The sequence below is a fragment of the Erpetoichthys calabaricus genome, chromosome 8 (genome assembly GCF_900747795.2).
Source record: "Erpetoichthys calabaricus chromosome 8, fErpCal1.3, whole genome shotgun sequence".
NCBI lineage: Eukaryota > Metazoa > Chordata > Cladistia > Polypteriformes > Polypteridae > Erpetoichthys > Erpetoichthys calabaricus.
In genome coordinates this window covers 79,553,063-79,565,679 of record NC_041401.2, presented here as the reverse complement: position 1 = coordinate 79,565,679, position 12,617 = coordinate 79,553,063, and the positions used below count along the sequence as shown (strand labels likewise).

The 12,617-nt window shown below is 37.4% G+C and overlaps 1 protein-coding gene across 2 annotated transcripts in view; it reads left to right on the top strand.

Moving 5' to 3' along the window:
• hip1 (huntingtin interacting protein 1) overlaps positions 1-12,617 on the top strand; it is a 76,207-nt gene that overhangs the window by 29,648 nt on the left and 33,942 nt on the right. For both annotated transcript variants that reach the window (XM_028806936.2, XM_028806937.2), the window contains exons 10-12: positions 85-160; positions 9,523-9,666; positions 9,879-9,976. In XM_028806936.2, the coding sequence (XP_028662769.2) occupies positions 85-160; positions 9,523-9,666; positions 9,879-9,976 (318 nt within the window). The remainder of the gene's footprint in view (positions 1-84; positions 161-9,522; positions 9,667-9,878; positions 9,977-12,617) is intronic.

Here is a 12,617-nt window from a genome sequence, read left to right as displayed (position 1 = left end):
CAAGAGGCAGGAAATGAGAAAGCATTACTTGAACCTACAGCAGGATGTGTTGATGTGTTGACTGCCATTATTTTTTTTTTATAGGCTGAAAGATCTGTTTTATCGATCAAGCAATCTGCAGTATTTCAAGAGGCTAATTCAGATTCCACAGCTTCCTGATGTAAGTGGAACTTCTGTGCTTTTTTGTTTATGTCAAAAAAAATAAAACCTGAAACCACTCCCAGAAAAATGGAGAGTGCTGCAGCTATAGAAATAAGGAAAGGTTCTAAACTTCCTTAATGGATAACAACAAACAAAGAAGTATTCAGGTAGTAAAAAGACAGGCAACACTGGCAGAATACAATGAGCACTTCAGAGTGAGACAATTGTTGGCACAAATTACTGACCAGGGAGAGAACCAGTTGGTAGTAATGGAGGAACTACTGGAAAGCAGATTATGGTATAACACAGGGTAGTGAAGCTGGCTGGGACAAAACACACAAAGAATCAGGAAATGGATTTTACTTTGAAGATTGGGTGCTGATGCAGGAGAAGAAAATCCAGTGGTAATAAAACCTTTTCACAAAGCTGTTAATGAATTCAGCTAGGACAAGCATGGGCTTGTAAGTCAGTACCTTTTCTCACGTTGGCAGCTAAAAGAAGCTCCACATTAAGAGGGATTTTTTTTTGTTCCTCATTGGAGTCTTGTTTTCACTTGAGCTACCTTATTAGTCAGTGTTTCTCGTCTGCATTCCAAAAAGTGTTAAGACTTTTCTGTGTTGTGGCCTTTTTTATTGATCTTGCAAGGATACATTTAAACATGATCATTTCACTACCCAGAAGGGTTCTTTCTGTAATCTTAACACTTCATAATGTTTATTTACTGCTGTTAAAACCAGTTTTCATAGTTGCATGCATACATTTATTATATAAAGCATTGTCTGGAACGGAAGGCTATTGTTGGAAGCAGTGTTAGATCTGTCCTTCAGCAGCAAGGTCAGGTTCTGCCCCTGAGGCACTAATTTATGTTTTGCCTGTTGATGGTCTCCCTTGAAGATTCCTGCACTTTATAAATAAAATGAAAATTACATTCAGGTCTGGCTTTCAGTCTGTTAGTCAAAATATGCAATCTTGTTCAAAACAATTTTACTCCTCACTTTTTAGCTGAAGGACAAATAGGCCTTGCAAATATGAACAAATCACTGTACGGGGTACTCACTGGAGTGTCCGACTACAGCTCCCTCACCAGCTTCTCCTTTATTGTTCCTCATACATTCTTCTTCTTCCCAGGACCTATACAACTGTAGGCTTCTCCTGTCATGATTTATGATTTTTTAAATTTATTATTCCTTTCCTAAAGTCTTCAGAGACATTATTTATATCCCTTCCATGATTTTGTTTTAACCCTGTAGTTTTCATTTCTGAGATTGTTTCATTTTTATATCTCTTCGATTGAGTGTTTATTTTTTGTTTTTGTTACATCATGATGCTCTTTTGGTTTTGAGCAGACACTGCCATTTTCTGAGTGCGATGCTTTCCTTCCCTACCTTCAGGAGAGTGTGACCCCTGACGTCATGATGTGCAGTGGCCTTTACATCGCTATGTATGAACCCACTTTATTTGAGATTGGATGTTTGTTTTTTTTTTCATTACATTGTGATGCTGTTTTGTTTTTTCATGGACACCATTTTCTGACTGCTATGCTTCCCTATGCTATCTTCGGGAAAGCGTGACCCTTCATATCATAATGTGACCAATGGTCATGTCTAAACTTATTTAAATTTATCTAAACCCATTTTATCTGAGATTAGATAAACTAAACCCTTTTCATACCATTATTTTTGTTTCTGTACTATTGGCTTTGTGATCCTCTACTTCTTGTTTTTTGAACTGTGATTTTTGGTTAGTGATTAAGATTGGTAAATAACTGACTAGACTTTTTGGTATTTGAACCCAGCTTGTTATTTTGACCACATCTCAATCTCACGGTCCCTTTCAGAAAATCTCTTCTCTTCACACTCCACTGCAGATCCCTTTGATTTTAGCCTGTTAACTCTTCGACCCTCTACCTCAGCCTCTCTTTTGGCTCCGTCATGCCCTCAGCAGCTTTTCTTTCCCACAGCTGCTGATTATCATCTCTCCCATCAGCTCCACCATTAATCTCATTCTTGGTTCTTGGCAACTTATACTGAGCTAAATATTTCATGCAGAGGCTGCACAGGCCCGCTTTTAAAAGCTATTATGCAACCTTGCTTGTCCATGCTTCTTCCCCGGAGGCACAGTCATGCTGCTTTTTTTTCTTTTATTTTTTAAATTGTCCCCTGGCCTTGTATTTTCGCTACAGAAATTAAATTTAATTGCATTGAAATCTCTAGTGAATAACATAGGCTGTTCCTCTGAGCTTAGGCTCCAGCAAACAGTCTCCTGTTTTATTGTGTGCATCTTCATTATTGTTTTAATTGTTTTGAAAGCGTGTGATAGAGTGAATATAGGGAAAATATTTTTATGCTCAAATGCATGTACTTTAATGGTATACAAGGCACAGTCATACATGACACTTAGTGAGCAGTGCTACTGGTACATTTTTTTAAGAACTGTCATACTAATTTTCTCATACCTCCTCTGAGGCATGGCAAGTTGAAGCACCTCAGATTGTATTTATACCAGTAAATGTGCTGCTGGTAGACAGTGTGGCCTAGTAGCTAAGATGGTGGATAACTAAACTATGAAGGTGCCATCTTAATCCCAATCACTGACCTGAGTAAGTCACTTTATTGTATGTACAATATCTATGAAGGGCCTTGGTGTGCTATAGGAAGGTGGTACAGTATATTACATCGTTTGTGCAGTGTAATTATCTTACTATTTGAATGTATCGAATCTGCATGTAGTGGTGAATGGCAACATCACAGAAGATATCATGTTGGTGCTCCTCTGCCTACCCTCTTTAATTCAGTTGAATTAGAATTAGCTAAATATCATACAGGTAAAGGACAATGTCAGCCTTGGAGAGTTATAAAATTAAATTTTGTATTAAGATAAGTAAGATCTTAAAATATGCAGCCTCTTGTATGGTGCTACCTCAGGATTGAAGTTATCTCCACCATTTCTTAGTGCCATTACTTCAGAAGCAAGATTACAATCCAAGCTTTTTTTCTCTTTTTAATTAAAGTTTTTCCTTGCACAACTCATCATCTACTTCTATTCCCGCCAGTAGTGTTGCAATTGATACACAATTTACACTGCTGACTACTTGGCGGGCATTATGGATCACAGTAAACTAATAGCAAATAGGCATTGCTTTCACTTTTTTGCATGTCCATTTCCAGATATTACAATTTATTTATTGTACTGATAGCTGCAGCCTGCTTTCTGAGCAGTCTGAGCTCATCCTGCAATACCAGGTACTACATGTTTCCACACTGGATGCACTTAGACCTTCTCCATGCTATTCGTGAATCTACTTCAGCATATACTGTAAGTAAGCATGAATTAGAACCTGATTACTAATTCTCTCTATTTGGCTGCATTTATGATAGCTTCCTCTTCATTTCTCATCTGGAAAGCAAAGGGAAATTTAAAATTTCAGTTTCTTAAAGTTGATATTTATAGTTAAATGACATATTACTTCTGTCCATACTGTCACATTTTCTGTTTATCATATCATACTTCATAAATAGTGCTTCAAACCACAAAATGTCCCATGATAAAGTCTGCCATCATGTAGTCTCTTCACTATCTCCTGTAAACATGCCTATAAATGTTCTTTGTATAAATTACATGTAATCAAAAGTGAAATTTTATACTGTAGTTGGAACGGTGTAATTAAATAATAATTGTACCTTATAATGATCAAAGCTCTTGCATTTCATTTTGTATAATAAAGGTGATATTTACTTTACATGTTTTCATTCTTACTCTTGAAGTCCTTCCTTTACCCCTTAATAAAAGAGTGTTGTTTGGATAAACATCAGAGGAAGATAAAGGTTGTGATGTTATATTGCAAAAATGTGATTTAGATGCATATATGTGATACAGCCATGGGCTGAGCTTGTCAATAAGATGGTGTAAGTGCCATGGTGGATGGACAGGCATCCCAACTGGGATGGAAGGTGAGTCCTTGTCTGGCCTACATGGAGGGACAATGTGAGAGAGGACTGGGATGACACCTGATTATTATCCTAGTAGGGGTTAAGAATTAATGGGTGGACTGGGAGAGGTTGTTTATCAAGGATAGTCCCTTTCCCAGTACGATAGATGACAGTGCTTCTCTGGTGTGGCCAGTATAGACACATGCAGGGATCCATGGGATTCATTGTCCTGAGGGAAAACTCTGTTGGGGTCTTTGGTGTTGCCAAAGGGTACTGCAGGGAAAAGAACTCCATATTTCATGGGGCTTCCACCATTCAGTGCTATGGTACCGGAAGTACTCCCAGGTCCAACATAGAAGAAGCCACTCGACCACATCTAGGTGAGTCAGAGTTGGGAGGCAGAGGGTGAAGCTCAACTGGAGGAGTAGAAGGAGCTATTGTGGATTGAAGATTGTGGTGTGGAGTTTGGAAAAGTTATTTTATGAGTAAAAAAAAAAAACTTTTAATTGCACCTGGGATTGTCTTGGTATGGTTGTGTCTGGGGTTTGGGGGCTTGGTGATCCTTGGGACTATGAATGCCATGGATCCCTGCGGGTGTCAATACTGGGTCCATGCCAGAGGAGCACTGCCATCTATTGTACTGGAGTTGGAACTCTCTTGACAAACAACCTGTCCCGGTCCATCTATTAATCTTTCCTCCCAACTTGGATATTATTCCTGTCACATTGTCCTTCCATTAATGCTTCCCAGCTGGACAAGGATTCACTTTCCATCTCAGTCAGGATGCCAGTCTGTCCACCATGGCACTTACAAAAGTTTAGTTGAGATGGTTATTTTTGTGACATTTTTTTTATACTTTCCACCTAAGTATAGGTGTCGGTGTAGTTTTTTCTTGAAATACATGAGGGTCCAGACTTATGCAAATTAACCATAAATCAACTATATGCACATACTGTACACTCTGAAAGAAAAACTACATCCAGAAAAAGGGGTCCAGTTTGACATGAACACTGCAGTTTTAAACAAGTGACACATTACAAAGTGATTTCAAAACTACAACTTTACAAGTGTTAATGGCATTGCTTCAAGTTGTGGGGCACATGAAATTGAAGTCCCTGAAAGTCCCACATGTGCTGTGTAGAACACTGGCCAGAAGAGTCTGAGGACCTCACAGCTAAATATGCACAGCAGAAAAATGTTTTGGAAGTACTGCAAAGCAAGCAGCAGTTTTATCAACCCATGTACTTTCTTGCAGGGAGGGTGAGAGTTCATCTCAACATTATTTGTGCATGACTTACCCTGCACCCTGCCACACTCTGCTTTGTCATCTCACAATTTCATCATGAATTGTGCTTTATCATAGCTAAAAGAAGTAGAAATAGTAAAGCATCTGCTTTTTAAGTTTCAAAAAATGAATAAAACAAACAGGCGCACAATCCTAAAATAAACTTAAAGATAAGGAGTTGTTGATACTTCTTATGTTTTGAAAATAGTTATTTCTTTCAGTTCCTCTAGAAGTCATACGATCGTGAAATAAGAAACTAGATATAAACAACAGTAAACTCTTTGGCCAAGTTTAAGTCATAATGTATTTTATTTTTTCTGTTGTATCATCTAGAGTAAGAAGAACGTTTGCATTTTGGCAACGCGTTCTTTTGTTTTCAACATTAAAAAATACAACTTAACATTGATCACATCACTAATATATCTTTGCTAAGTAGTGGTCTTCAAAGAAACATTGATGTAAAGATAAAAATCAATAGTTATGACTATTAACTCTGTGCATTTCAGACTCTGGAGTGTTGAATTGTGTATCCTAGACTTTGTCATACCTGCCTGTGTTTGTGTGCTGCTCAATTTCTGTACATTCAAGATTACTTCCTGCTTGTCAGTGTGGTTCAGTGTCTTGTCTTCTTTTTCTTTCTCCATCTTGTTCACTTAATTGCCTTCTGCATCATTAATGTCACTGGTCTTCTTTTCCTTTCTGCCATTACTGTGGCTATAACTCTGTTTTGCTTTCACTTTGCCGTAAACAAATGACCACAGGTAACTTTGCTGTTCTTTATCGATGTTTAATAAAGTCTGATATGTACTGTGTCATTTGGAATTAACATTAGATGTGCCTGCGGACACTGTGGTTTTACAATATTAAACTTTTCTGGCTACCAGTAAAGTGGCCACCAGATTTCCACAACCTAGTTTTATGTAAATTTTAAGAAGATATCAAGCTTTATTTAGAATTACTTCTTGTTTGTCTATGTGTATCAGTGTCTCGACTGCCCATTTTTTCTAGGTCTTTATCACTTAATTGTCTTCTGTGATGTACTTGACACTCAGCAGATTTTGCTACTCCTGTTTTTCTTTCTTTTATGGTGGTTATCACTTGGATTCTCGATCACTTTCTCATAAACAAATGACCACATGTCACTTTGTCTCCCTTTATGGCCATCACGTTGTCGCTACCTTAAAATTTTATGTTGAAAATTACTTCTTGCTTGTCTGTGTGTTTCAAGTTCTTGTCATCTTACTTTTTGTTGTACTTCGTCACTTATTTGTCTTCTGTGATGTGCTTGTAGCTCAGCATATGCTATTATGGTGGTTATCACTTCAATTTCTCAACCACTTTGCTGTAAACACAAAACCACAGGTCACAGCTTTCAGGTTACTGCTACCTAAAAGTTTTTGAATTTCAAGAACATATCGGGTCATAAACTTTCAATTAAGACCATCACGAAATCTCCCGAACCATGTGGACTTGGGACTTGAAATTTGGAATGTAGGTTACCTTTGGCCCATAGGTGCTCGCTAAGAAACGGTTTTAAAAATTTTGTGGTCCAAGTGCAAAATTTCTTATAGTTTTTTAGACCCGTTTTTCATGAGAGAACTACTTAACAGATTTGGTTTGGGTTTTTTTCTATAATTTATTTGAACATTCTGTTGATTTTGCGACTTTCTCATTGTGCTAAGTTTTCATATACAGTGTATAGATGCTAAAATTGAGAATGATTAAGTTGAGATCTTATTCACATTTTATCAAAAATGTGTGTGACTTGTATTGATGTTTACAATCTGAAATATGGTTTGTTGTTGAAAATGTGTGTTTATTGCCAAATATGAATCTTAAGGGAGAAGAGTGTAGATTTGACAGTTTATATGCCTAAAGGTAAGCAGTAGTGAGTTTTAGTGTTTATGGGAACTGATTAAAAAAAAAAAAAAAATGAGTTCGTCATTTATGCTTGAAGCAAATCTTTCTCAATTCACCATTGTTTATTCTGTGTTATGAATAAACATTTAGGATGTCTATATATCCTTTTATGATGTTTCTTGTTATCAGTGAAAATACAGTTTTGGCTATCTAGTGACTTGTGCAACTTTATGTCTACTTCTTTTATGGCGTTTGATCTGAGTCTTTGGAGTAATACAAATCTTGTACTAACCACTTCCACCAAAACAGGCAAGCAAACAAAATTATGTATTAATTAGCAGTATATAGTGATTATACAGCAAATACTAAACAGTCTTAATGTATTTCTCAGTCTTAAAATCTCCTTGCTTAAAACATTTGCTCAATTTATTGCATGCAGCCATTCCATGGAGATGACAGGAGTATTTGTGAAATCCTTGTCTTCTTTAAATATATCATGTGGCAGGCCACACATGGAAGCAAAGATTTATTCGGAATTAGATGAGGTAAAAAATGGTGTCCTTCGGGAGTCATTGCTGAGGCTGGTGCTCTTTTGAATATTCATAAACAATCTGGACAAGAATATAATGAATAAGCTGTTTATGTTGGCAGATTATATCAAACTAGGTGGAAGAGCAAATAATGTAGAATCAGCTTATCTGTTACAGAGGGACTTTGACAGAACACAGGCTTAGGCAAATCTGTGGCAGGTGAAATGAATGTTAAGTTAATGCAAGATATTTACACTGGAAGTAGAAAGATTGGAATTCACAATTGGAGGTCTAAAATGTGAAAGTACCCCTTATGAGAAGGACTTAGGAGTCTTAGGAGACTCGTAACTGTCTGATGTCCAGTCAATGTACAGAAGTGATCAAGGAGACTAATAAGATGTTAGGTTATATAGCACAAGATGTGGAGTAAAAATCAAAGGAAGTTATGCTTAAGTTGTTTAACACACTAGTGAGGCCTCGCCTGGAGTACTGTGCACAGTTTTAGTCTCCGTGTTACAAAAAGACATAGCAGCATTAGAGAAAGTTCAGAGAGGAGCAACTAGGCTGATTCCAGATGGAGAGGTATGAGCTGTGAAGAGTGATTGAAGTGTTTAAAACGATGAAAGGGAGTTAGAATAGTGGATCTCAATCTGTTACATTAAAATAAATTTTGGAACAAGAATGCAGGGACAAAGTTGGACACTTTTTAAGCTCAGATTTCACACAAATGGTAGAAGTCTTTTCTTCATACAAAGGACCATAGACTCATGTAAAAAATTACGAAGTAGTGTGGTGGAGAGCAGGACTTTAAGAACCTTCTGATCTATATTTTTGACAATCTAGAGAATAGGATGGGTGAGATTGTTGAATGGCTTTTTCTGATGTTCTACTGTTTTAATACCATGTCACATAATGGATGACAGTTGCTTCTTGGCATATGACTTACCATTGAAGATGACCTAATACCACTTCACAAGGTGTCAGTGGTTACTAATAAATGGCTGACATCATCATAGACAGTGTGAATGGAGTTTCATAGTTGCTTGTGCTGAATGGTAATCCATGTAGAAAAAAAACATTTATTTGGATGGTCTCTCATTTATCTTACCCAGACCAGTTATTGACTTTTTGTTGTCTGCTTAATTCGCTGCCCATTAGCACAGCAGATATACATACATGTAATTCATTTGTAGACATCGACTGGTTTTTCATGAGCAGTTTCCGAACTGAAACACTACTTTTTTGTTTTACTGTCTTTTGTTGTTATAGACTGTGTGTGTATGTCATACTTAGTGTCATGATTGTGTTCCAGTGTTTCAGTCAGTTCAGTGCAGATGTAGCTTAAACTATACTATAAAATAAAAGGTTGAACACCTCACTTTTGCCCATATATTTCAAGTGTTATTTTCTTCATTCTCTGAACCCCAGCCTGCTCACCTTAACTACACCTTTCTTCAGTAGAAACTTTTATCAACTTCCATTTGTCACAGAGTGAAATTCATAATGTGTGCTATACAGTACATTCCTATAAAACATGGTCTCTTCTTGTTCTCCATGTGCCTTACTTGCATATTGTTGCAGATACAGAGCAACTCTGGGATTGTTTCGATGGTATATGACAGATTTGTATCTTTAGAAAACAATCTTAGAAGCAATATAGCTGTACAGCCATTTAATTCTTGTACCTAGATATGCCTTGATGCTTTGCCATGCCTGCTTGTTTAATGTCCAAAGTTTGTTTCAGATGTTCAGAATGCCTGTCTTTTGTATTTGGCAGAGCCCTCCAAACTTTTTACGTGCCTCAGCACTCTCTGAGCACATCAGCCCAGTGGTGGTTATTCCTCTGGAAGAGTCATCCCCAGATAATGATCCTGTATTGGAGACAGAAGACCTAATTGATACGGATTCGGCCTCACAAATGGTAAGGACTGCCATTGTTTTCTTTCACAACTGGTGTAATGTAAATTTATGTCATTTAGTTGATCATTTGTAGCAGATTTCACTATTATTCTTTCAAATGTGTTTTGCAATTCTTCTTTTAATAAGAGATGTTCAGTGTATCTAGAAATCAAACATGTAACACAGTACATGACTGAGAGGATCAAATACAGATTTGTTCTTTTATTTCCTCAGAGTTCTTTTGAAAACAAGTTTGATGATGTCTTTGGAAGCTCCTCAGCCAGTGACCCGTTTAACTTCACCGGTCAGAATGGCACATACCGAGATGACAAGTGAGCCCATCTTACTGTTTTTCGGTTTAAGTGCATGGTTAAGGCTTAACTATGCATGACTAATATGTCACTTACCAGCATTCATCTGTTTATTGAATGCAGATTCAACTTCCTATTTTATCTTATGCTTTCAGGTCTTTGGCAACAGTAGATTTTTTTTTTTCTTTTTGCTTCAAACAAGAGACTTAAGCTCATTCAGCACTTCCTGTACTGTTTTAACATCTTGGAGTAGTTCATGCATGTAGAGCCACTTGACGTTGCTTTGCTAATGTCTCATGAGTTTATGAATTCTAAAAAAAGTCTTTCATTGGTTTCAGTAATCCTTTGTGTTCTCATCTTCGTTCATTCAGAGTTGAAGCCTGGATTTTTTTTTAATTTGGCTTTCTACATGCCTTACCATTAAGTGGTTGGTATGTCCTCTGTTTCCAATAGCATTCTTAACAATTATTTATTTGCAGCATTTCATCTCAGTTAATTGGATAGGCACATGTAAGCGCTGACACATGTATTTAACTATTATGACCATTATCCTACATTTTAGATAATGAGCCAACAAAATAATTGTTTCTATTAATTAGGGCCATATATATATATATATAATAATATACAGTAGAGTCTCGCTTATCTCACATAAACAGGCCGGCAGAACATTGGATAAGCGAAAATGTCGGATAATGGGAGGTGTTAAGAAAAAGCCTATTAAACGTCAAACTATGTTATAATTTTACACATTACGAGCCTAATACAGTGGAACCTCAGTTCATGAACATCTCTGAACACGTACAAATTGGGTTATGACCAAAAAGTTTGCCAAACTTTTGCCTCTGTGCATGACCACACACTCGGTATAGGAACAAGCCAGTTTCCCTTTCGGTTTGTGCGCGCTGATGATTTCCGCACGTGTTCAGTCTCTCCCTGTGCATTCCCTGTGCAGCATTAGAGAGAGCGCGCGAGAGAGAGACACAGACAGACACATACACGCGAGAGAGAGACAGACACAGACACAGACACGAGAGAGACACATGCACATGCGCACTCACACACACACACGTACGCACGCACGCACGCATGCACACACACACACACACACACGCGAGAGAGACGCACGCATGCATGCGCGCACGAGAGAGACACACACACACACGCGCACGCACGAGAGAGACGTAAGCACACACACACACACACACGCGCGCACGAGAGAGATGCACACACACACACACACACACGCACGCGTGAGAGACACGCACGCCAGAGAGGGCCAGCCATATAATCCACTGTAATCATGTTTTACAACAAAACAGAAAAGTTTATCTGAAAAAATGAACTTAGCAACAAAAAATAGACTACGCTCACGCTCGCAACTTGCAGTTCTTGTTGCCAATTGATGCGTTTTTTTTTTTTTTGTTTTTTTTTGCGGTGGGACGTCAGATAATACAGAATGTTGGATAAGCGAAGGTTGGATAAGCAAGACTCTACTGTATAATATATATATATATATATATAAAATGTTTATATACTGTATGTATGTATTTAATACTAGAAAGCTTACTGAAGATTATCGGCAGTGTGTCAAGATGATGTTGGCCTAAGAAGCTTTTAGATTTAGCAGTCGGGCTGATACGTGAATTGTGTTCTCCAGCGTCCAGATGAACTGGTATCTCTTTCTCTGACGTGTCTCTCTCTGTGACATTGTCCTCCCATTCTTCTTCTACTTGATCAGCTCTTTAACTCTTCTTATTAAGCTCATTGCCATTATCCACATTTCATAAAACTAAAGACGTTTCCAAAATTGGCAGCTTTAGCCCACACTTCTGTCATGATAGTTGGGAGCCAACATCGCAGCATGCTTGTATAACTTAGACACAGTTTATGAAGCCATTCATGCATTATAGTGTTAGTTCTGCATTATAAATAGCAGCAAAAACAGGCATAGCCAAGCAATACGTGAGATTTACAATCCTGCAGCACTTTTACACTAATCATCCAACCACTCAGACAATTCTTAAGCAAACACAAAAGCATTAACAGACAAAGGTCAATTTTCAGTAACAAAGTAATATGAGAGTTGTTTTAGTAAAACCTCTTTGTTTCAGCACAGAAGTGCACTTTTTAAATGTTACAATAAAAGTTCTGCTCTGTCCTCCAGCAGTAGTTCCAAAGAAATTATTTATTTATTAAGAATATCGTGGAGCTGTGTACAGTTGACAATTGTTAATTCAGATTTGTGAAGATATGTTAATAGAATAACATGTAATATCATATAGTTTATTGTACTTCTTCTGAGCAAAATTAAATTTAATTCGGAATTCGTTTTTGATTTTTAGTGTTTGTTTTTTTGTTGTACCTCTGTTTGAAAACTGCCAATTCAGTGCTTGGCGTTCCTACAGTATTATGTGTTACTCAAGCTTATTACATATCTATTGTCAAATATTGTTTTGCTTTGCTTAGTTTTTGACTAGTAAGAGATATTTCTGTGGAATTTTTAAAGTGTGTTTGACGATTCCTCAATTTCTGTTATCCTGTGGTGTCTTATGCAGGACATGTCAACTACCCCATATCTGTACTGTGAATGCTACTCTGGCGCAGACTACCAGGTTTCTCTGTGCAATTATGCAATGCTCAGAGGGTCTTGAGAATGAGA